At 37.7% G+C, this 22,786-nt stretch overlaps 1 protein-coding gene and 1 long non-coding RNA gene across 2 annotated transcripts; one reads left to right on the top strand and one right to left on the bottom strand.

Annotated features, from left to right (window-relative positions):
- The first annotated feature begins 1,929 nt into the window (after positions 1 to 1,929).
- On the top strand, positions 1,930 to 19,720 carry PRIM1 (DNA primase subunit 1). Its single transcript, NM_001145865.1, has 13 exons — positions 1,930 to 2,126; positions 2,883 to 3,040; positions 6,490 to 6,596; positions 6,676 to 6,749; positions 8,115 to 8,251; positions 8,676 to 8,734; positions 9,863 to 9,972; positions 10,473 to 10,564; positions 10,734 to 10,875; positions 13,163 to 13,232; positions 13,642 to 13,727; positions 17,887 to 17,985; positions 19,424 to 19,720. The coding sequence occupies exons 1-13, from the start codon at positions 2,024 to 2,026 to the stop codon at positions 19,441 to 19,443; spliced, it is 1,257 nt and encodes a 418-aa protein (NP_001139337.1). The 5' UTR covers positions 1,930 to 2,023; the 3' UTR covers positions 19,444 to 19,720.
- LOC132345299 (uncharacterized) lies at positions 10,473 to 22,779 on the bottom strand. Its single transcript, XR_009494539.1, has 2 exons — positions 22,692 to 22,779; positions 10,473 to 10,723 (listed from the first exon to the last, which is right to left on the bottom strand). It is a non-coding gene; the product is annotated as an uncharacterized lncRNA (long non-coding RNA).
- Positions 22,780 to 22,786: the final 7 nt, after the last annotated feature.

Below are 22,786 nucleotides of genomic sequence, written 5' to 3' on the forward strand. Positions count from 1 at the left end.
CTCAATATGCCAACAAATTTGGAAAACTCACCAGTGGCCACAGGACTGGAAAAGGTCAGTTTTCATCCCAACCCCAAAGAAGGTCAATGCCAAAGAATGTTCAAACTACCGCACAACTGCACTCATTTCACATGCTAGCGAAGTAATGTTCAAATTCTCCCAGCTAAGCTTCAACAGTATGTGAACCTGGCATACTAAGATGTTCAAGCTGGATTTAGAAAAGGCATAGGAACCAGAGATCAAATTGCCAACATGCACTGGATCATAGAAAAAGCAAGACAATGCCAGAAAAAAATCTACTTCTGCTTTATTGACTACACTAAAGCCTTTGACTGTGTGGATCACAACAAACTGTGGAAAATTCTTAGAGATGGGAATACCAGACCACCTTACTTGCTCCCGAGAAACCTGTATGCAGGTCAAGAAGCAACAGTTAGAACCAGACATGAAACAATGGACTGGTTCCGTATTGGGAAAGGAGTACGTCAAGGCTGTATATTGTCACCCTGCTTATTTAACTTATATGCAGAGTACATCAAGCAAAATGCCGGGCTGGATGAAGCCCAAGCTGGAATCAAGATTGCCAGGAGAAACATCAATAACCTCAGATAGGTAGATGACACCGTCCTTATGGCAGAGAGCGAAGAGGAACTAAAGAGCCTCTTGATGAAGGTGAAAGAAAAGAATGAAAAAGTTGGCTTAAAACTCAACATTCAGAAAACTAGGATCATGGCATCCAGTCCCATCACTTCATAGCAAATAGATGGAACAATGGAAACAGTGACAGACTTCATTCTCTTGGACTCCAAAATCACTGTAGATGGTGAAAGAAGTCATGAAATTAAAAGACACTTGCTCCTTGGAAGAAAAGCTATGACAAACCTGGTCAGCGTATTAAAAAGCTGAGACATTACTTTGCCAACAAAGGTCCATCTAGTCAAAGCTATGATTTTTCCAGTAATCATGTATGGATGTGAGAGTTGGACCATAAAGAAGGCTGAGCACCAAAGAATTGATGTGTTTGAACTGTGGTGTTGGAGAAGACTCTTCAGAATCCCTTGGACTGCAAGGAGATCAAACCAGTCAATCGTAAAGGAAATCAACCCTGAATTCATTGGAAGGACTGATGCTGAAGCTGAAGCTCCAATACTTTGGCCACCTGATGGCAAGAGCCGACTCATTTGAAAAGACTCTGATGTTGGAAAAGATTGAAGGCAGGAGGAGAAGGGGACGACAGAAGATGAGATGGCTGGATGGCATCATCAACTCAATGGACATGAGCTTGAGCAAGCTCTGGGAGATGGTGAAGGACAGGGAAGCCTGGCAGTGCTGCAATCCATTGGGTCGCAAAGAGTCCGACATGACTGAGAGACTGAACAACAACCATATGCTCCAGGGCTCATCTTTCCGCAGTAAATCGTCCAGGAATGGGCGTGGTCTTCTTCGTCCCACCTGTGCAGGGAACCTAGCGAAGAAACAAATGGGCAGAGACCACAGGAGCACCGCCCTCGACCAGAAAGTGAACGGGAAAGTCGCTCAGTCGAGTCGGACTCTTTGCGACCTCATAGACTATAGCCTGCCAGGCGCCTCTGTCCATGGAATTCTCCAGGCCAGAAAACCAGAGTGGGTAGTCAATTCCCTTCTCCAAGTCATCTTCCAAACCCAGGGATGGAAACCAGGTCTCCCTCATTGCAAGCGGATTCTTTACAGTCTGAGCCACCAGAGAAGCCCAAGAATAATGGAGTGGGTAACCTATCCCTTCTCCAGCGGATCTTCCCGACCCAGGAATCGAACTCGCGGTCTCCCATTGCAGGTGGATTCTTTACCAGCTGAGCTACCCTGGACGCCCAGTCGGTCAGAAGCGGCCTCGCCCAGGCCAGCCTCCAAATAGGAACTACAATTCCCAGCGGCCCCTGCGGACGGCGGGCCGTGGCCACGATGCGCCTGCGCAGTGGCTCAGGCTGGCCTGTGTGGTTCCCGCCAATTCTTGCGGTAGTCCTCCCACGGTTGAATTCTGTGTTCCATGGAGGCGTTTGATCCTGCCGAGCTGCCCGAGCTGCTTAAGCTTTATTACCGAAGGCTCTTTCCCTACGGCCAATACTATCGCTGGCTCAACTATGGCGGAGGTGATGGAGGCAGGGAGAGGGGTGGTAGTGTGTCTGCAAAGGCGTGTGAGGAGGTTTTGGGAGGGTACCTTGGAATGACAATATGAAGTGCCTCCTGTGCGCCAGGCGTTGTGCTGGGCACCTTCGTTTGTTATCTCCAGCCCTCTCCGTCACCTCTGAGGGGTAAATGGGCCGAGAGAGGATGTAATGACCAGCCTACGCCGCACACGGAAGGGTATAGCCGCTACCACTACCACTACGTGTTAGTGTGTGCTGAGTCGCTCGGTCATGTCGACTTTTTGCGACCCTGTGAACTGTAGCTCACCAGCTCCTCAGTCCATGAGATTTTTCCGGCTCAAATGGTCGGACTCACTTTCCGTTTGATGTTTACCTGCAACCACGGGGCGTGAGGGGAGCGGGGGGTGGAGGGGAGGAGGTACAGGGTCATAGCATGAAGCTGCAAAGTCGTGATCTGCTCAGGGACAGAGGGGCATCTCCTAAAAGAGGAGAGGTACTTAACTCTTGCCGCTTGAATTTATTAGTGCCCACCAAGGAAAGAGAGGTGGTATTACATATTGAAAATATTTCTGCATTTTTATCTTCATCTTTGTAAACCCCTTCAAATTAGTAACTAGCTCTTGCCTTTTTTTTTTTTTAACATGTAGCATAGTGTTGAGCAGAGGACTCATTAAAAATATCTTCTCATTGGTTAATGTTTTAATGCTCTGAGCTGGATAAAGTACCAAATTAACTTTAAGGTGTACATTTATTTTGCAGTGGTAAAGAATTACTTTCAGCACCGTGAATTTTCATTCACATTGAAAGATGATATTTATATTCGCTACCAATCCTTCAACAACCAAAGTGATCTGGAAAAGGAGATGCAGAAAATGAATCCATACAAGATTGATATTGGCGCAGTATATTCCCACAGAGTAAGAAATCGTTTTTTTAAGTAGTTTGTTGCTTTTTAAACCAAGAAAGGTTTGGTGCCCCTAGCATTTTGAGATAAATTTGTAGTGTTTATTTTATTTGAAGAGCCACACTTCAACCATTTTTGTAAGAAAGTTGTAAAGTAAAAAAAAAATTTTTTTTAACATCCTTTGATACTTTACTGACTGGAAATCATTTGGAAATGGATTGGGTATATTCACTCTAGGACAAAAAAACTTTCAGCCAGTATCTGGCTAAAAGACTAAATGAGGTCCATTAAAAAAGAAATGTTTAAAAAAAAAAGACTAAATGAGGGACTTCCCTGGTGGTACAGCGGATGCAGGGGAAATGGGTTCAATCCCTGGTCCAGGAAGATCCCACATGCCATGGAGCAATTAAGCATGTGTGCCACAACTAATGAGCCTGTGCTCTAGATCCTGAGAGCTGCACCTAAAGCCCAGCCGCCCTAGAGGCCATGCTCCTCAACAGGAGAAGCCACTCCAATGAGAACCCCGTGTACTGAAACTAGAGAAAGCCCATGCAGCAACGAAGAGCCAGCACAATCAAATAGATAAAAAAACATTTTTCAAAGACTAAATGAAGAAGTCAGCATGGTTGAACACAGAAGATATTGGAGAGAATCATTCTTGATTCCTCTCTCACACCTATGTCTGTTTCACTAGGTAATCTCTTTAGCTCTTCCATAATAATATCTACTAACCACTGCTACTAGTGGTACTATCATCACCATCACCTCTTATCTGAATTATTGTAAAAACTTCCTAACACTTTGCTCCTGTAGACTCTAGACTGTATTCTCAACACGGCAGCCAAAAGGATCCTTTTAAAACAAGTAAGATCATCGTGATTCATCTGCCCAAAACCATTCTCCAGTGGCTTCTCATTTTCCACAGAGTAAGCCACTCTCTCTCCCTCACTCACTCCATTCCTGTCACACTGACCTGTGCTCAATCAATTTCCACGGCCTAGAACCCATTTCCCGAAGCATCTTTTTGGTTCATTTTTCTCACCTTCAAGTCCTTACTCAAAGAGGCCTGCAGCCTGCCCTTCCTCCTACCCTCTCCCCTCACTGATACATTCTAAGTACTTAGAATACTGCCGGACAGAGAGAGTTATCTGTTGAATGAATGAACATAATTGCCCAAAATTGCCCTTCTTCCTCTCTTTAAAAATATACACAGGTAGGGAAAAGATACACATAGAATAATAGCTTTTGTATGGAGCTTTTTCTTAATGTATAACTTGTTTTTCATATCATTCTTCATTATTCTTTTTTAAAAAAGAGAACTTAGATAATTTGGCCTAGGTTACACAATTTCTAAATGAGGGAGATAGGACCTAAATCCAGGTTTTCTGACTCTAAATCCCAAAGGAAAGGGAGAGGAGGTAAGAAAAGGCAGGCAGGGAAAATACTTTGGAGCAGGTTTCTCCTCTTTTAGGGATGGAGATTAAAACTGAAGTCTCTATAGAAGAGCCAAGGTGTCACTCTACTCCTCCCTAGCACAGAAGGGGGAAAAGGTGTCATTTCTTAAATTGGGCCAAGACAGGCATCTATACATCATCTTTGTGTGTTTTTATTGGTTATATATGCACATAGTTTACAAAATCAACTACTATTAATTAGGCTTTTTTTTTTTTTTTTGGTATCCTACTTTTGCCCCTATTTTCTGTTCCCAAGAGGCAACCTCTTTTTTTTTTTTTTGGCTGTGCTGGGTCTTAACTAAGGTACAAGGAACCTTCAGTCTTCATTGCAGCATATGGAATCTTTAGTTGTGGCATGTGGAATCTAGTTTCCTGACCAGGGATTGAATCCCAGGCCCCCTTGTATTGGAAGTGCAGAGTATTAACCACTAGACCACCAGAGAAGTCTCTTTTCCTACTTATTGTTTTCATTTTCTCTGCTTTCTGGGGAATTTCCTCAGAGGTTTTCATTTCTGCTATTATGTTTTCATTTCCAAGAACCTTTTTTTTCTCACATATCCTGTACTCTTTTCATTGATGTATCTGATCCTGCTGAAGATACCAATGACAGGTTTTTACCTGTCATTTTCTTCTGTTACACAGGTTGTTTTATCTACAGTTACATTTTTTTCTGTTTTTCCACTTTTATCAGAGGTTTTCCTCATATATCTGGTAATGTCTTGCTTGTTGCTTATATTTAAGAATAGAGTACCAAAGAGCTGATTGGAAGCTCTGTGTACATGGCTGAGATTTCTTTACTACAGAGTGATCTGACTGGGCCATTTTATTGCAGGAAGCTCTGGTGTCAGTTTCTCTAGGTCTTTGCCAGAATGAAAACTCCAGTTGATCACTGATCTGTTCCTAGAGCCTAATAACAATGCCTGACACACCTGGTCAGGCTTCAGAGAGGAATCTTCCTGTCTCCTGCCTGGGGCGGCAGTGGAAAGGTACAGAGGAGACAGCTAGGTCTCAACATTCCACAAGTAAATGTCTAATTAATCCCCTGAATATCTGTACAGTACAACATTTTTTCAGCTGTGCCTACTCTCCCCTTCTCAGTCCAGGGACCCTCTGTTTTATGCTCTCCAGGTAATGATTCAGGTGTCTGCCAGGGAAATGGAAGCACAGTCACCTAGCTCCACAGAGTAGGTTTAGTACTAACTACCTCATAAACAGGTTTGTAACCAATCCTCCTGTTTTTAATCTCAGCTCCAGAGATACGTGTTGTCACCTGTTCCTAAGACTTGGGGATTCTGAGATGTAAACTGGGTTTCTTCTTGTTCTTTCTTTACTGAGAGCTGAAGATTCAGCTTTTTGAATCTCCTTATAAAAATTGTGGTGGTATTGTCTCCTCTCTGGTTCTTTTTAAAAAGACTTATACCTGTCTTTAAAAAGAAAAAATTATTTTTGTACAGGTTTAGAGAAAGCCAAATAAGTATTTGCATTCAGTCTATCTTCTTTACCAGATACTCCATAGCCTCAAAGGAAATTACTTACAGCTTGAGCCAGACTGACTTGGGAGATCTTTTTGAATTATTGAAAAATTTTAAACACATTTTTGTTACTTATATGCCCAATAACAATTAAAGGTCCTTAAAATATCTTGCAGTAGGCTTCTAATTATTTGTATGGACCTTTCCTGATCAGAAACCTAAAAATGCTTTATTATGATTTCTATTGATCAACAAATGTTTATTATACAATGTCTTATGTCAATTATATCTCAATAGGATTATAAGAAAACATAACTTATGGTAAAACATTTATCAAACCTTGTTTTTAGTAGATGAAAGTTACACTGTCATCACTTCTGGCTGTATAGGATCCAGCCAATGTCAGTCACTGACAGACTTGGCAGTATATGGTTTCTTTCCTTCTCTTTGGCACCTTTTTCTTTATAGGTAGGAAATTAGCATATCTGACACTGTGGCAGCTCTCATAGAAACTGATTGATATTTTGTCCCTTTAGCCCAATCAACACAATACAGTGAAGCTGGGAGCTTTCCAGGCTCAGGAAAAAGAACTGGTGTTTGACATTGACATGACAGACTATGACGATGTGAGGAGATGTTGCAGGTGAGCTCGGCATGCTTTGCTGGGGGGGGGGGGGGGGAGGTGATATCACTGACAGTGAGTAATGATCATCCTGCCCCAGTTCTGCAGACATATGTTCCAAGTGCTGGACCCTCATGACGATGGCCATACATATCATCGACCGAGCACTAAAAGGCAAGTATTAGCAGTATCTAAATGGGGTCACCATGCAAGAATCTTCTTTTCTTCTGAATATTAATCTGTCTACACCATTTTTATAATCAATTCTCATAAATTTCTGACATGTTTCTTTGAAATATATGATGGGAAAATAAAAGATTAAAGTTGTAGTTAAAACTTTGATAAACCTGTTGATCAAATCATGTAATTTTTTTCCCAATTCAGTCATCTGTTGAGCAACTCTTGCATGCCAGTTACTGTCCTAAGTGAGGGAACTATGAAAGATAACAATTCTTACCTCAAGTAAGTTATGCAGTCTAAAGAGGAAACAAGAAAATTCAGGATTACATATGTGTTAATATGTACAGGGTGCTATGGGGATATAGAACAGCAGGAGTGCATACAGGAATGGGAAGATATTAGATCAGAAAAGGCTTCCTGGAAGAGGTGATGGTAAGGATAACAATAATGACTAACTTTATATAAGAGGCTTATTATGTACCAGGCACTGTTCCAAACACTTTAAATTTGTTACCTCTTTTAATATTCTTAGACTGGATCTTTAGAGAGAAATGGCAATTGGTCAGGGAGAGAAATGGAAGTAGTGGGGCATGAAGAAATTCTTAGCAGAGTAACAGAATAAGTAAAGAACTGAAGGTAAGAACTCAGGGAGCATGGGAAAGTACAAATAATGTACAGTTGACCCTTGAACAACATGAATTTGAACAGCGCAAGTCTACTTATACAGATTTTTTTCAATAGTAAATACTGCAATACTGTATGCTTCATAGTTGGTTAAATCTGCAGATGTGGAACCACAAATATAGAGGAACTGCTGATGCAGAGGAACTCGTCCTTTTATATATACACACACACACACACACACATATACACACACACACACACATATATATATATATATACACACACATATTTATTTGTTGGCTGCACTGGGTCTTCATCACTAGACATGGGCTTTCTCTAGTTGACAGGGAGGGCTGTTCTTCGTTATAGCGTGCAGGCTTTTCTTATTGCAGAGTATAGGCTCCATAGTTGTGGCACACAGGCTTCGTTGCCCCACAACATGTGGAATTTTCCCTGATCAAGGATCAAACTTGTGTCCCCTGCATTGGCAGGCAGATTCTTAACCACTGGACCACCCAGGAAGTTCAAGGAACTGTTTCTATGGAGGGCCAACCATAAGTTTTATGTGGATTTTCTAGTGGGAGGGTCGGCATCCCACTTTGTTCAAGGGTCAACTGCAGTATAGTTAAGATGAGTACATGTGGATAAGAGGTAAAAAAAATCAAGCTAGAGAAGTATGCAAGAACCAGAAATTTACAAATTTATTTTAAAACCGATGCTTTCTTCCCTCCTCAGAGGACTTTGGATTTAAACATCGTCTCTGGGTATATTCTGGAAGGAGAGGTGTTCATTGTTGGGTCTGTGATGAATCAGTTAGAAAACTGTCCTCTGCAGTACGTTCTGGGATAGTTGAATATTTGAGTCTTGTAAAGGTAAGGTCTTCTTAATGATAGTTTACATTATTTCGTTAGCTAGACATTACCCAGTCTTGTATGCTTAGTAACAAACTATCTTTTAAGTATTCATATTTCAGAGTAAATGATTTTACCAGCAGATCAGTTAAAATCATAGTAGTTACATTTTTTTAAGATATCTCATATTTTGCTGTAAGTATCCTCCTTTGTAGCAAAAGGAAGTTTGGTTTACTTTTCTGGTCCAAGTATGTCAAGTAAAGTTAACCAAGAAAATTACAGGTATTGAGACTGTATAAAATGGCATCCAAGATTCTATACTTTGACAGAATTTAATCAATATCTTTAGAACACGTTAAAGAAAATTTTGATTTATTTCATTTATGTTATATAATATACATGAAGTGTTTGTTTGTTTGTTTGTTTTTGATGGTTTGTTTTTCAGGGTGGTCAAGATGTTAAAAAGAAAGTTCACCTAAGTGAAAAAATTCACCCTTTTGTCAGGTCTGTTGGGGAAGACTCCATGAAGTTTAAGTTGTGTCTGATTTACCTGCATGTGCTTTTAGAATTACTTTATCAATTTTCTGCACCAGGGTAGCATTTTACAACAGTAATAGCCAGAATTAATTAATTGTCTGTTTTGTACATTCCAGTATTCTTGATAGGTGTTTCACAAATGTTTTTATTGGTCTTCACAACAACCGCATTAGATACATGATGGTTATCTCCACTTATAGATGAGAGAAGTGAGATTTGGAGAGATTTTATAATTTGTTTGGCTTTATGCAAGTAATTATTAAAATCAGGATATATGTCCTTGTCTGCTTGATTCCAAAGACCATACCCTTTCCATTGAATTCACTACTTCTCTAGGATAATGGAAAGAGCATTGCATTAGAAGTAAGAATCCCTATTTTGCCACTTTAATATGACCTTGATAAAATATTAGAGACTCTGTTTCTTATCAGTATGGGGAGAACAGTGTCTACAACATCTATCTCAGAGTTGTGGCAGAGATTAAATGAAACAATAGAAAGGCCCTGGCAGTCCAGTGGTTAAGACTCTCTGCCTCCACTGCATGGGTCATGGGTTCAGTCCCTGACTGGAGAACTGAGATCCTGCATGCTGTGTGCTGTGCAGCCAAAAAAATAATAATAATAAAATAAAAGCTAGTAACCTAACATACAAATATATATACATAAAACAGTAGTTGCAAAGTCTATTTTCAAAATGCAAAGCACTTTGTAACTGTTGAGATGCTAAAGCAAGCAATTCGGAATAGAAACTGGATTGTATCCCACATCCTACTACTGATGTATTATTACATTGTCCTGATTTGGTTGCTTTCTGCCCTTGTTACATGTCTATGATGCTATTAACCTTCTAAATTGTGGGATTTAAGAAGTAAACATTTCTTGAATATCTAGTCTAAGCCAAGTATTACGCTAGGTTCTTTCCCCTTAGAGTGTTTCATTTAACTCTCATAACCCTATGAAGAGATATAATTCCCATTTTATCTAATTAAGTTCTAGAAATTCAGTGAAAATAAGTACTAGCCTCCCTAGTGAACAAAAGCCATGTGCCATATATGTCGCTAATAGTGTTGGGACTTTGTTATTATTGTTCCTACAGAAAATCTATAAACATAATAAAAAAATACTTTGAACAATATGCCTTAGTTGATCAAGATATTCTTGAGAATAAACAAAGTTGGGATAAAATTTTAGCCCTTGTTCCTGAAAATATCCTTTCCCAAGACCATTTCTATGTGAGCTACTTGTACTGACCTATGATATTATAAATTTGTTCTACCTGCATGTTCTCATGTACTTATATAGTTTTAACCTTTTTACTCAAAACATCTCCTGTATTTCTGCATTTTTTTTTTAATCTCTAGTCTGGAATATAATAAGAAGTGAGGCTGTTTTGTAAATAAATTTCCTCATTTTGGAAGTTGATCCTCCTAAAATTAGTGACTACTTAACGAATGCAAAATCATCATCAAAATATATACAGATCACGGACCAGTTTTACCTTAAACCTTACAGCTATTTTGGCATTCTTTCTGTCGTACCTAATACAATTTAACAGGGGAATTTTTCTAAGGTTTTGTGTTTAATATTTGTATTTTAGAAGACAATAATTACTGTGTAATCTTTAGATATCCTTGTGGTAATACACATTGAAAATAAGTTGTTTGTTGATGTACCCTAAATGAGTGTGTTCCTTAATGATCCATCACCAGTGCGTGATGAACTTCAACAAGGCTTCCAAAGGCAGAGCAATTCACCTCAGCGTTGGGAGACTTTGAAGAACACCATCAACAAATATCAGGTATATTCCATTGAAATCTATATTACAAATACAACAATGCAATTCTTAATTAAATTATCATTTTTTCGCTTACTAATTTAAAGATGGTTGAAGATCATTTTTTCACCACCTTAAATAAATCTTCAAAAGTTCCTACTGATCCTCATGCTGGACTTGCATCTGTTTTTAGAAAAACAACAAAAACGACAAATGTGGACTCTGGCTTGAGTGGGAGATCATGCTCCAGTATTGTTTTCCACGACTGGATATCAATGTTAGCAAAGGAATCAATCATTTACTGAAGAGCCCTTTTAGTGTTCATCCTAAAACAGGTACTATGTAAAAAAAAAATAAGAAAAACAAAAGAAAAATCAAAGTTATTTTTTGTTATAGAAAGCATGTCACTGGGTGTGAATGTCTGAAATAGTAAAGCTTGAAGAATTGTTCTGTCAGCTAATATCTGAATTAACTTATTTTTCCATTGTCAGTTAATAGCTATTCAATGAGTTTCCACTATGTAAATAATTTTCAGTTGGGTTTCCAAGGTTCAGCGTTAGAAGTAGAGTTGGAGAGGAACTTAAAAATCACAGAACAATAGCACATATTGTACAGATGAGAAAACAGTGGCTCGAGAGGTTAAAGTGATTTGTCCACAGTCTTAAAACAAATTTTGGGGAATTCCCTAGTGATCCAGGGAGGTTAGGACTCAGCACTTTCACTCATGGGGACCAGGTTCTATTGCCATTTGGGGAACTAAGATCCCACAAGCCTCGTAGTATGGCCAAAAATAAAAAAATTATGTCAGAACTGATAACAGAGTTCAATTCTTAAGACTCAAAGTTCTGTGCTTTTTAGAAATAGAATCACAGATGTAGAGGACAAATTTCTGGTTACCAAGGTGGAAGCAGAGGGTGGGATGAATTGGGAGATTGGGATTGACATATATATACTACTATGTAATTAAATAATGGGAACCTACTGTATAGCTCAGGAACCTGTACGAATCATCTGTGGTAACTTAAATGAGAAGGAAATCTTAAAAAGTGGGGGTGGGTATATGTATACATAGAACTGATTCATTTTGCTGTACAGCAGAAATTAACAACACTGTAAGGCAACTATACTCCAATTTAAAAAAAATTTCCATGCTCTTTCCACTATGCTGCTTCCCTCAGGTCTTTTTCAATAGATTTAGCTTTCTTCTTTCACTCTCTGGATAAGATTTGATGGACTAAAACTGACTTTACAATAAGTATGATAGTTGAGACAGTGGCATAAACTTTGCTCCATCCAACTAGAGGACACAATTAGAAGTATCTAGTTACCCTTTTTAGTGTCAACAATTCAACTCTGCCACTTGCTGTGGGAAGTTAAGCAAACTACCCTTGGTTTTAGCATCTGTACAATGGAGATACCTCAGTGGTTTATGGTGAAGATCTAAAAGGTAAAATGCTTAGAAAAGTGTCTGTCACATATTCAATACTCCTAAATTGCCTGCTGCTGCTGCCAAGTCGCCTCAGTCGTGTCCGACTTTATGTGACCCCATAGACGGCAGCCCACCAGGCTCCCCCGTCCCTGGGATTCTCCAGGCAAAACCACTGGAGTGGGCTGCCATTTCCAAATTACCTAGTTTTCTTTAATAGTCTACAATGACTCTGTAGTGTATACATTTATATAGCCCCTTTTCAAATCTGCCAATTATGTGTTTTTAGTTTATTTTGGTAGTAAGCTTAATGTTTCTTAATGTTTATCTTAATATTCTAAAGCTTCAGTGAGTATTCCCCTTATTTAATATTCAAGATTTGAGTAACTAATTACATTCACTCGTAAGTATACATTTTTATTATATCTTTTTCCCATTAAATGGCTATAGTCTTTTCACTCTGCCTTCCACCAGTAACTCCCAATTTCCTTAATTATTTTGTTAGTCACCTGCCATTCTTTAAATTCATTATCTCATTTTTCGGATATGAATTTTATGTCATGTCCCAGTTGTGGATTTTGTAAAAGGGTAATATGTCATTTATATTATTTCCAAAGATGCTCAACACATAGGTGTCTGTTTTGATTTCAGCAAATTAAAGTAATGAAGTAAACTACTTCCATCTATTTTGTGTTCCATCTTCACGACTCACTAAATTTGAGATTGTTCCGTACTTACATATTGGAAGATATAGGGAAGAGGAAAACAGAAATCAAAATGGATATAAGAGCAACTAGGTAATAGCTCAACAGTCTTTCACATCTATTTTTTTGTTTTTTTTTTTTTTGGTGTTTTTAGAGAAATAAAAGGCACTAATGTGAAAGTACTTTTTTTTTAAGACCCAATTTTATTGTATTTATGTATTTTTTGAAACTTTTTGGCCACATGGCATGTGGGATCTTAGTTCCCTAGTCAGGAATAGAATCATACCCCCTGCATTGGAAATGTGGAGTCTTAACCATTGGACCTCCAGGGAAGTCCGGAAAGTACTTTTAATTTATATTTCTAAATAAATACTCTTAACAGATTAGTGTAACCCTTTTTCTAAGCCTTAAAGTTTTAGCCAAAAATAACTCATAGGACACAGCCTATAATTATTTGTATTGTACAATATTCAGCTTTTTTGTTTCTCACAGGTCGCATTTCTGTGCCTATTGACTTACAGAAAGTGGATCAATTTGATCCATTTACTGTTCCAACCATAAGGTATGTTCCAGATCACTGATCACTCCTTTTTTGTTTGTGGCTATTATAAATGTGAAGTAAATTGGATTAGATCCCTTCTGGAGAGGCAGCTTCTCTGAGGCTGTATGATGGTGCCCTTCCAGAAGAGCATTTCCTAGTGAGTTCTACAGAACACAGGTTTTTCAGCTACTATTATACAAAAAAAAGTTCAAATAAGTTTGAGAAATGTTGACTTAAGCAAAATTTCCTAGTCTTTAATAGGCTAACATGCATGGAAAACTCCAGAAAGAGAGTATGATGTTTAGAATATCCCAAATTTATTTGGCCACATTTTTTTCACAGAAAATCTTGTGAGATTCATGTGCTTTCATACACTGGGTAATACTGACCAAGAATCAACTTTTAAATTATCTTCTTCTATTATTTGTAGTTCCATTTGCCATGAGTTGGATGTTATTTCTACTAAAGAAGAAAAAGAGAATGGAACTGAATCTGATACTAAACACAGAACCAGAGGTAGGTTAGTATATTGAAGTCTCACTTTAACATAATCTTTTTATATTGACATCTTTCTGTGACTCAGTAATTAATTTGCCTTGGATTCAGACCAGAATGGATCATTTTTTATCCTGAAACCAGCTCAGTAGCAAATAATATGATCACAATGTTTCTCTCCTTCATCAGTTGCCCAAATGGTGCTGTTGAATCCAATGTGAGTCAACAAATATTCATAAAGTAACATTTAATGCCAGGATCTATACTGAAAGATTGAATTGTCAATTGATTTTGACAATTGTTTGAATCTCATAGTCTTAGATTCAATAACTATTTACTTAACAACTACCATGTATGCAGTATTTTGTTCTCTACTTGTTTTTGTATCCAGATGAGTGTTATGTTAAATATATGTCTAAACTGTAACTGAATTGTATATCCAATAATTTGAAAGAGCTGGGAGTATAAAACGGCCTGTTCAGTTCAGTTCAGTTGCTCAGTCGTGTCCGACTCTTTGCGACCCCATGAATCACAGCACGCCAGGCCTCCCTGTCCATCACCAACTCCCGGAGTTCACTCAGACTCACATCCATCGAGTCAGTGATGCCATCCAGCCATCTCATCCTCTGTCGTCCCCTTCTCCTCCTGCCCCCAACCCCTCCCAGCCTCAGAGTCTTTTCCAATGAGTCAACTCTTCACATGAGGTGGCCAAAGTACTGGAGTTTCAGCTTTAGCATCATTCCTTCCAAAGAAATCCCAGGGCTGATCTCCTTCAGAATGGACTGGTTGGATCTCCTTGCAGTCCAAGGGACTCTCAAGAGTCTTCTCCAACACCACAGTTCAAAAGCATCAATTCTTCGGTGCTTAGCCTTCTTCACAGTCCAACTGTCACATCCATACATGACCACTGGAAAAACCATAGCCTTGACTAGACGGACCTTTGTTGGCAAAGTAATGTCTCTGCTTTTGAATATGCTATCTAGGTTGGTCATAACTTTGCTTCCAAGGAGTAAGCGTCTTTTAATTTCATGGCTGCAGTCACCATCTGCAGAGATTTCGGAGCCCAAAAAAATAAAGTCTGACACTGTTAGTGAAAGTCAAATCTTATACCAACATCCAAGAGACACTATAGCAATAGCTCAACAGTACCTTCTGTGATGAAAATGTCATGCACTGTCCAAATGGTAATCACTAGCCTTTTCACGTGACTTTTGATAACTTAAAATGTGAGAAACTGAATTTTTAGCTTCATTTAATTTAAATAGGCTCATGTGACTTGTGACTACTGTAATGGGCAGAACGGATCTCTGATTGATCTTTTTAGTCAAATGTTGCTACCTTGCTTTCAGAATCCAAGCTCAAATGTCACTTCATATATTTCAGCTCTAACATAAACAAGGTACGTTCCTCAATCAATATTTATAAAATGATTACAAGCATTCTGTTTAAAATAATGCACAAAAGTCTCGAACAAATAAACTGGATAATAATAAACTGAAAAAAAAAAGAACTCAGGGGAAATAAAGAATGCAAGGAACAGAGGAAACCTTTTTTAAAAAATACTGATATCCTCAGAGATTAAGAGAAGACAGTGTATCCATGAAGCAAGACCAGAATGCTATGGGGAAAAAAAAAAAAAAAAACATTCAGAATAAGAAAGAGGACTTAGAAATCAAAAACATAATTGTTAGAATAAAACTTTCACTGGAAGGGCTGGAAAAGAAAAGAGGAGACTTCCTAGAAAGTAGTAAAAAAAAAAGACAAGTTAGTTTATGTTTTTTAAGGAGGAAAAAGATAAAATTAAAGACTGATTCAAGAGGTCTAATATCTGACAGAAAAAGAACAAATAAAATAGGGATGGAAAAAATTGTCAAAATTATATATGAAAACATCCCAAAAATGAGCCCTTTGTTAAAAGGGCTCAGCATAATGAGAATGATACGCCTGCACCAAGGCACGTCGTTTTGAAATTTAACACTCAGAATTAAGAGAAGATCTTAAGAGCTTTCAGACCCCTTCCTACAGTCCCTCCCCACAAAAAAGCCATGGACCTAGGAAGAATGGCCTTAAATTTCTAAGTAAAAATGGAAGTATTCATTTTTAGAAATAAGTGCTAGAAAAGAAAAAAGTAGTTGCCATTCAAGAAGATGGAAAGGTGGGAGCTGCTATTTTTTCCCACATAAACCTGTTAGTATTATTTTCTTTTTAACAAATTACTTTTAACACAACTTTTTAAATTTAATAATAAAAAAATAATAAATTTAATAGTATCTCTTTGTGAACATCTTTTTACTTTGTTCAGAGGTTTTAAGAAAGCAAGTTTTGGCTCCCTATAAGGAGAAGCTTTATAATAAATGTGTTCAGAAATAAACTGCACTTTCAAGTATTCATAAAGGCTATTAGCCATGAGTAAGTCAGGGATGCTTTAGATTAGGTGGGAGGCTGGCATAGGTGATATTTAAGTTCCTTATTATTTCTTTAATTTCTATGATTCTAAACTTTTGTCCATTTTCATATTAGTACCATTTGCTCCTTCCCTTCTACTTCCCAAATACTGGTATGTTCTCTACCCTCCTCGCTGACTATCTAATTAAATCTTTTTTCTAAGACCCAGTTCATAGCTACCTCAGTCAACTTTGATTGGTCAGTTCTTTGGACACAAAATTATCCGTATGCCTGTTTGGCCTTTAATTATATATTGTCTTCTGTTACTACATAGAGGAGTTGTTTTTCCAATTCATTTAAAAGCTTCTTGAAGGAATTCCCTGATGGTCCAGTGGTTAGGATTCCATACCTCCACTGCAAGGAGCCTGGGTTCCATCCCTGGTCAGGGAACCAAGATCCTGCAAGCCTCACAGAGTGGCCCAAATAAATAAATAAATATTTTAAAACATAAAAATTTCTTGAGATGAAGTAGTTTGTATGGATTATACTTTTTTATAATTTAGCATAGTACTCAATAAATAATTATGGCATGTGGGATCTTAGTTCTCTGATCAGGGATGGAACCCTACCCTGCAGTGGAAGCATGGGGTCTTAACCACTGGACCACCAGAGAAGTCCTTGGTTCCTTTGCTTTTTTTTTTTTCTTTAAATTCTTTTTAGTAAACTATTATGAGTATTCTTAATTCCATGCAGATAAAATCCAAATCTCATTTTGATCTCAATTAGATTTTTTCCCTTCCTTTGGGTATTAATTATAGATTGTATAATTAAATGGATGATTAAGATTCTGTATTCAAAGTTTTATATACATTTTTAAGACTTTTATAAATCAAAAAATATCTGTACTTAATGCATGTGACTATAAATTTCTGATTGTTTCTAGAAGGTATGGTCCTCACTTCACATTTTCAGTGTTTTGATCTGTTGGTAAAACTATTTATTATTGAAGCCACAATTTCCAAAGAAAGGAGTGTTTGGTGGGACTTAATACATAGCAGTAGATGATGTTGGTCTAGTACCAGAAAGCCTACTAGAGTAGTTATATACATATGGTTTGGATGTTTTAGAGCAGCACTGTCTATAATATATTAGCTACAGTGTGGCTGTTAGGCATTTGAAATGTGGCTAGTATAACTAAAGAACAGGGTTTTGTTTTGTTTTGTTAATTTTAAGTAATTTAAGCTTAAAAACTGATAACTGATTCAATTGTTAGAAAACTTTTAAGCATGTTAGAAAAATTAGTTATATTAGCTTGCTTTTTTAAATCTAGATCAAGTATTTCCAATGATATGATAATATAGTATCTGTTAATAAATTGAGTTATACTTTAAGTACAAAATACTACATTTCAAAGACTTAGTATGAAACAATGTAAAATATTTCAGTCTTTAATGGCAACCAACTCCAGTATTCTTGCCTGGAAAATCCCATGGATGGAGGAGCCTGGTAGGCTACAGTCCATAGGGTCGCAAAAGTTGGACACAACTGAGCAACTTCATTCACTTTTTATCATATGTTGAAATATTTTAGATATAATGGGTTAAATAAAATATACTATTAAAGTTAATTTCACCTTTTTAATGTGGCTACTAGAGTGTTTTAAATTATACATTTCTCATTATTTTCTATTGCACAGCACTATTCTATAGCATTTTTACAAGAGACTAAAAGTTATACTTTCATGTTATTCTTGCTGCCAAAATGCTAATTATAACTCATGGTCTTCATAATTTAGATTATAAGAGGACCAGTCTAGCTCCTTTTGTAAAAGTTTTTGAGCAGTTTCTTGAAAACCTGGATAAATCCCGAAAAGGAGAACTTCTCAAGAAGAGTGGTAAGATTCTATACCTTTCCCTTATAGCTATTTTGATCTTAGTATGAGCAGTTTAAAACATCTAGCAAGTGAACAATTTTTAGAGCTCTAATCTTTGCCCTCTCAAGAAAAGTTACTAGTTTATCTTACTATCTTTAGTGTTTTGAAAACTGAGGTCCCTTAATTCAATTCAGCACATACTCATTTAACACTTTCTATATGTCAGGTTCTATGAGAAAAATAAAAATGAATTATACTAGGATGAATTCCACACTATGGCTCCCTGCCCTTAGGGAGTACTAACTGATACCAAAAAAAGAAAAAAAGTATAAAATGCTAAAAAAGCAATAGAGGTCTCATCTGACTGAGAGAACCTGGGAAGATTTTATACGAAAAGAATGGCATTTAACTCTATTCAGTGAACTACTGTATGAATTCTAGTCCCCAGTGCCAATATATCAGGCCTTGAGGTATGAGTAGGAATTCCACAAACAGATTTGATGAGATAGAGATACAAGAGTGGAGAAAGGAGACAGGTTGTTCATTCTCCAAGGAACAGCAGAAACAAAGGCATAGAAGCAGGAAAGCATCAAGTCACTCTAGAGGCCATCAAGTAGCATAGCTTATTTGGAAAAAGATGCATCAGGAAGTGATGAGATAGAAATTCAAAGAAGCCACAGTGTAGATTGCCTTGAATTCCAGACTTGGGAGTTTGAGTTTACTTCACATAAACAGGGAAGCAATTAAAGCTTTTTGAGGAAGGGAGTATCATGATTTGTTGTATCTAGAAAGTTGTGCCTAGAAAGATAAATCTACTAGCAGTATCTGGGGAGAAACAGGGAATAGAATGAGCTGTTAGTATTAGGACAATAGAGCTGGAGATCTCCAAAACATGCAGATACTAGAGCCATCCTTGAAACTTGATAATGATTTTTGGGGGAAGCTGAAAGATCTAAGTGCAGAAGCCAAGCAAGAGGAACGTTTCAATGAGCTTATCAAGTTCTTTGACTAGGAGACACCCAAGCATATGTGTAAGGCAAAAGGAAAAAAATCAGTAGTATTATTCAAGAGATTGATGAATACCATAGAAAATTGGCAATGTTGTAGAAATGCAAGCCCCCTTTCCACTTCATTTTTTAATAAAACGTGTGATGATTAAATAGTAGTGCCTAAGATAATGCTCTACTCATAGTAGACACTCAAATACGTGCTTGTTGAATGAACAGTGATGACTCTGAACTTGGAAAGCCTCATTGAAGCTGCCATTCCAATGCGGCATATTAAGTCCTTTGTATTCTCGTTCTGTACTAACTCAGCCTATAATGTGGGCTTCAGCAAATGTGAAAGCAAATCTTTATGCATGATGTGAATTTAATGGAAGCATTAAGCAAATCAGAATGTGAAATAAATGAGCTTTGTTTTCCTTTACTATCCTTGATAAAAATCTATCCTATTTTAGATTTACAAAAAGACTTCTGAAGATAACAGCTCCTTTTATATGAATATGGATTATCGTCTACCTTCAACCAAGAATCAAATACTTCAAGAGCCATTTAATAAACGTAGCAGAACTGTGTATGTGTCTTAATGCTCAAAGCAAAATTTCCTTTTCTTGAGAAAGAATTATGTTGAAAAGATTCGGGAAACCACCAAAGGAAAATGTTCAGATTCCTGGAAGGAGCAATAATGGGAGGATATAAGTGAATGCAGATTAATCTGTAAAATTTAATATTATAATTCTAAGATTACTGATACAGGTACTAACTTTTAGTAGTTGCCATGTATAGAAGTAAGTGAGTAGTAATATGACCAAGACTTTAATGTCAGTTCACCAGATTCAACCTCCATATTTCTAGGTGTATGAGGGTTTTGTTCTTAAGTTCTTAATTAACACTTAAGTTAATTATACCTGGAGTGTATATTCAGTAACTTCCTCATTTTGTTTACTGATACTTTTATTGGTCAGGCCACACCCCACTCCTTGTCTTTTAAAAAATCATTTTAAAATGGGCATCTAAACCTACTATAACTTTAATTCAAAAGATATGACTTAATACTGTTGCAATATTAGAGCCTAGTATTTTTTACAACTGTTGGCAATTGTAGCTCCTTCTTCCCTCAGAGAATAATTTTCTAAGCAATTTAGAAAAAATAAACCACTTCACCAGCATAAAACTTTTTGTACTTGTCAAAACACTTGGACTTTGTAGATCTCCACTTTAAATTTAAGTGTTTTTTTTAAATTTAAATTTTAAAGGTTTCATTTCTTCCATATTTGACTTCATGTGATAGATTCTGAAATGTCAGATTTCTTTTGCCTGATTTTACAGCCAGTCTAAACAAAACAGTCGTTCTGGTTTACATTGTCTTTTGAGAAACATTGAGAAGCTGGCTTTCAGGCTGGTGCTTTCCATGGGGTATGAAAATTTTCCTTTCTTTGCATTACCTATAACATTGTTTTCACCATAGCCACAGTCTTTTTTCTTTTGTCTTTTGACTTATATAAAACAGATGGTGTAATACAGTCAACACACTGAAATGCCTTGCATTTCTTTCTCTTTTCTAATTTTTTAAGAAAAAAATTAAAGACTATTGTGTAAAATTCCTCTGTTGAACTTCTGTTTGCTATATATTGTTCAATCTTTTTGGAAAACAGTGACTGGTCAATTAAAACTCCTGAATACAAAATTACTAAAGATTTGTTAGTCCATCTTAAGTAAATGAGAGGAGAAAAACTGGGATTACCCATTCAATAAAAGATGTTTTAGCATTAAAGCATTTTAATGCTTTAATATTAGAGCCCTTGATAAAAACTGGTATAACAGCCCATAAAATAAATATATTGTGCTTGTATATAACAATGTCTGATTCTTGAAAATAGCAGAAACATGCTCAAAGACAATTAACTTCTCTAACTCTGATTTGCCAACTCATCCAACTCATCCATGTATGAAAAGTGTAGAAACAAAGGGCACAGAACTAGTTTCCATCTTCAAACTTGCCCAGTTGATAAAGAAACCCAAAGAAAGAAAGTACATCCTTCCTTAGCTAATGATTAACAGTTATAAGTCAGTGGGCTTGCTGGGAAAGAAAGGGGAGTAGTCAGAATGTTTTACTTATCTAAGGCCACAGTTGGCTATTATTGGCCCTTTCTTCTGAAGGTAAATGAATGCACTGAAAGCCTCCCAGATCACTATTAAGCAGAAATATTATCAAAAAAATTAATAATAACAATAAGTTGGCTTACATTACCTTCCTAACAATCCTATGAAGTAATCCTCACAAAAAAAATAAATTGGCTTCCCTGGTGGCTCAGACGATAAAGCGTCTGCCTGCAATGCGAGAGACCCGGTTCAATCCCTGGGTTGGGAAGATCCCCTGGAGAAGGAAATGGCAACCCACTCCAGTACTCTTGCCTGGAGAATTCCAGGGACTGAGGAGCCTAGTAGGCTACAGTCCATGGGATCACAAAGAGTCGGACACGACTGAGTGACTTCACATAGTAAAATAGTGAAATTTTAAAGTAGCTTTTAGACCATTTAAAATATTCACTGCTTATCTTAAAAGTGTTAGGCTCTCAGGCATGTCCAACTCTTTGGGACCCCATGGATTGTAGCCCTTCAGGCTCTGTCCATTGGATTTCTCGGGTAAGAATACTGGAGTAGGTTGGCATTTCCTTCTCCCGGAACTTACCCACCCAGGACTCCACCCCTCATCTCCTGCATTGCAGGCAGATTCTTTACCATCTGAGACAATAGGAAGCCCACTTATCTTAAAAGATAGCCACAACTGTCTTAAAGCCACTAGCTTTTAAGTGTATTTAAAGTGTGGTGTTGGGAGAAGACTCTGAGAGTCCCTTGGACTGCAAGGAGATCCAACCAGTCCATCCTAAAGATCAGACCTGGGTGTTCATTGAAAGGACTGATGTTGAAGCTGAAACTCCAATACTTTGGCCACCTGATGCAAAAAGCTGACTCACTGGACAAGACCCTGATGCTGGGAAAGATTGAGGGCAGGAGGAGAAGAGGACGACAGAGGATGAGATGGTTGGATGGCATCACTGACTCAATGGACATGGGTTTGGGTAGACTCCACCAGTGGGTGATGGACAGGGAGGCCTGGAGTGCTGCTGTTCATGGGGTCGCAAAGAGTCAGACACGACTGAACGACTGAACTCAGTGTTAATATTGTATTTGTTGAGTCCTTTTGGAGAGAGGATATGGGAATCAGGACCCCTGACCTTTTCATTAACAAAACGTTTACATTCTGCTTTTCAAAAACTACTGTATAAGAAGTGGGATCCTCTAGAACGGATGAGTTTCAGGATACAGTGTCCAAAATAGGCAAAAAGAAATATACTGAGTATAGAAATTTACACCTTTACGATAATCTCATTTAAATTATGTATTCCAAAATAATTGACAGCCTAGGTCACAGCTACCTTTCATTGGTGTGACTACAATCTCCGTGTATTCGTCATTATTTAATACGTCGTTCTACTGAATTAATTGATAAAAGGAAGTCAGAAAGTAATACTGTTGTGGCTACTTTGCTGACCCGAGAGAAGAGGCTGCTGCCTCAACATGAGGGACGCGAAGGGGTCGGCTTTCTAAGGACTGCATAACTCAGGATAGAGAGTTCTGCCAGGCCAGCGAGTCCTGTTCTAATTTCATACCCTTATTTAGACCTCGTCACCACCCACAACTGGAAACAGCCGGATGACTTACTGGATAAAGGAAGTGACTGTAAGCAGCTCCTGACCCGGAATTAGATCCTGGTCCCGCCCCCTCCGCCAGGCTTCGTTCTGCAACAGGCGTGGGTC

This window comes from Bos taurus, chromosome 5 (assembly GCF_002263795.3).
Source record: "Bos taurus isolate L1 Dominette 01449 registration number 42190680 breed Hereford chromosome 5, ARS-UCD2.0, whole genome shotgun sequence".
Classification (NCBI taxonomy): Eukaryota; Metazoa; Chordata; class Mammalia; order Artiodactyla; family Bovidae; genus Bos; species Bos taurus.